Source organism: Wasmannia auropunctata, unplaced genomic scaffold, assembly GCF_000956235.1.
Source record: "Wasmannia auropunctata unplaced genomic scaffold, wasmannia.A_1.0 LD336027.1, whole genome shotgun sequence".
In the NCBI taxonomy this organism is placed as follows: domain Eukaryota; kingdom Metazoa; phylum Arthropoda; class Insecta; order Hymenoptera; family Formicidae; genus Wasmannia; species Wasmannia auropunctata.
The window spans coordinates 27,514-28,667 of record NW_012026863.1 but is presented as its reverse complement, the minus strand read 5'-3'; the positions used below and the strand labels follow the sequence as shown (position 1 = coordinate 28,667).

Genomic DNA, 1,154 nt, shown 5'->3' with positions numbered 1-1,154 from the left:
CTCACATGTCCAGATTGATGGCACCTGTAACATTGTAGGGGGCGCACCGGGAGAACCTCTACCCGGCACTTGGCCCAGCCCACCGTCACCCTGCCGACCCTGGTCACGGCCCGGGCTGTCCTAAGGGGCAGCGTATCCAGGCCGTGCCCAGGCCGTTGGGAGCCACCCTGATGGCCCCCACAGCCAGTTCGCTGGGGGAGCATCCATCCAGCGCAGCCACCGCCTCGGCCACCTCGTTACCGGTGACCGAGTTGTCGAGGTCCCGTACCCTGAGCTCGGCCGTGCGGCCAGGCACGGAGACCTTGACTCCTTCCCTGCCAGCCAAGACGGTGGCCAGCGAGGCCGCCAACCTCTTGGCCTGTTCCTCCCTGCCGGGGCCCGGTATTTCCAGTACCAGGGCCCGGTATTTCCAGTACCAGGGCCCCGGTCAGGGCTCGCCTGTTGCGGAGACCCTCAATGCCCAGCTCCTGGAGATTGACTCCCTGCTGGGCGACCCTGAGGGTCTCCGCGTATTCGTCCGGGAGGCACAGTATTGTGACCACCGCGGTCCTCAGGAACTTGGCCACCACCGCGGACTTGCCGGCCCCCCGCGGCCGCGGGGGCGTGACTGATCGAGGCTTGACTGACCGAGGCTTGACTTACCAAATCTTGACTATAGGAAAATAAAAAATATATATATATATAAAAAAAAATTTTTTTTCAATTTAAAAAAAAAAAAATTATAGCGAAATGGTCCAATTTTGATGTTGTATCAATAGTTCGGATTTTTTTGTCACCCTCACTTTTTCCCACTTTTTGAGGAAGTCGGGACTTAGAAAAATTTCTAAAAAAAAAAAAAAAAAATTCTTTGAATTCCCGGACCAACCCTTTCTTATAGTACTCGACGAGAGGACCAAAAAGGTCCTCTTCGCCATGCCTCTATCTGTCTTAGTTTCACTAATAAACGTCATTTTTGTATTTGGGAAACAAAAAACGAATTAGATCGGCTTGACGGTTGAAGATAGGGGCATGGTAAAGAGGACATTTTTTGTTCCTCTCGACGAGTTCTATAAGGAATGATTGCGACCTGTCCAAAATTCTGAAAAACTATGATTCAAAATCCAATGAAAACAATTTTCAATTTCGGGACCTACCCTACCTTATGGTGCTCGACG

At 51.9% G+C, this 1,154-nt stretch overlaps 1 protein-coding gene across 1 annotated transcript in view; it reads left to right on the top strand.

Annotated features, from left to right (window-relative positions):
* The window catches only part of LOC105452625, an 8,430-nt gene extending 7,819 nt beyond the window's left edge, over window positions 1–611 (top strand). Inside the window, exon 4 of the mRNA XM_011693901.1 lies at window positions 39–611. Within this exon, the coding sequence (XP_011692203.1) occupies window positions 39–611 (573 nt within the window). The remainder of the gene's footprint in view (window positions 1–38) is intronic.
* Window positions 612–1,154: the final 543 nt, after the last annotated feature.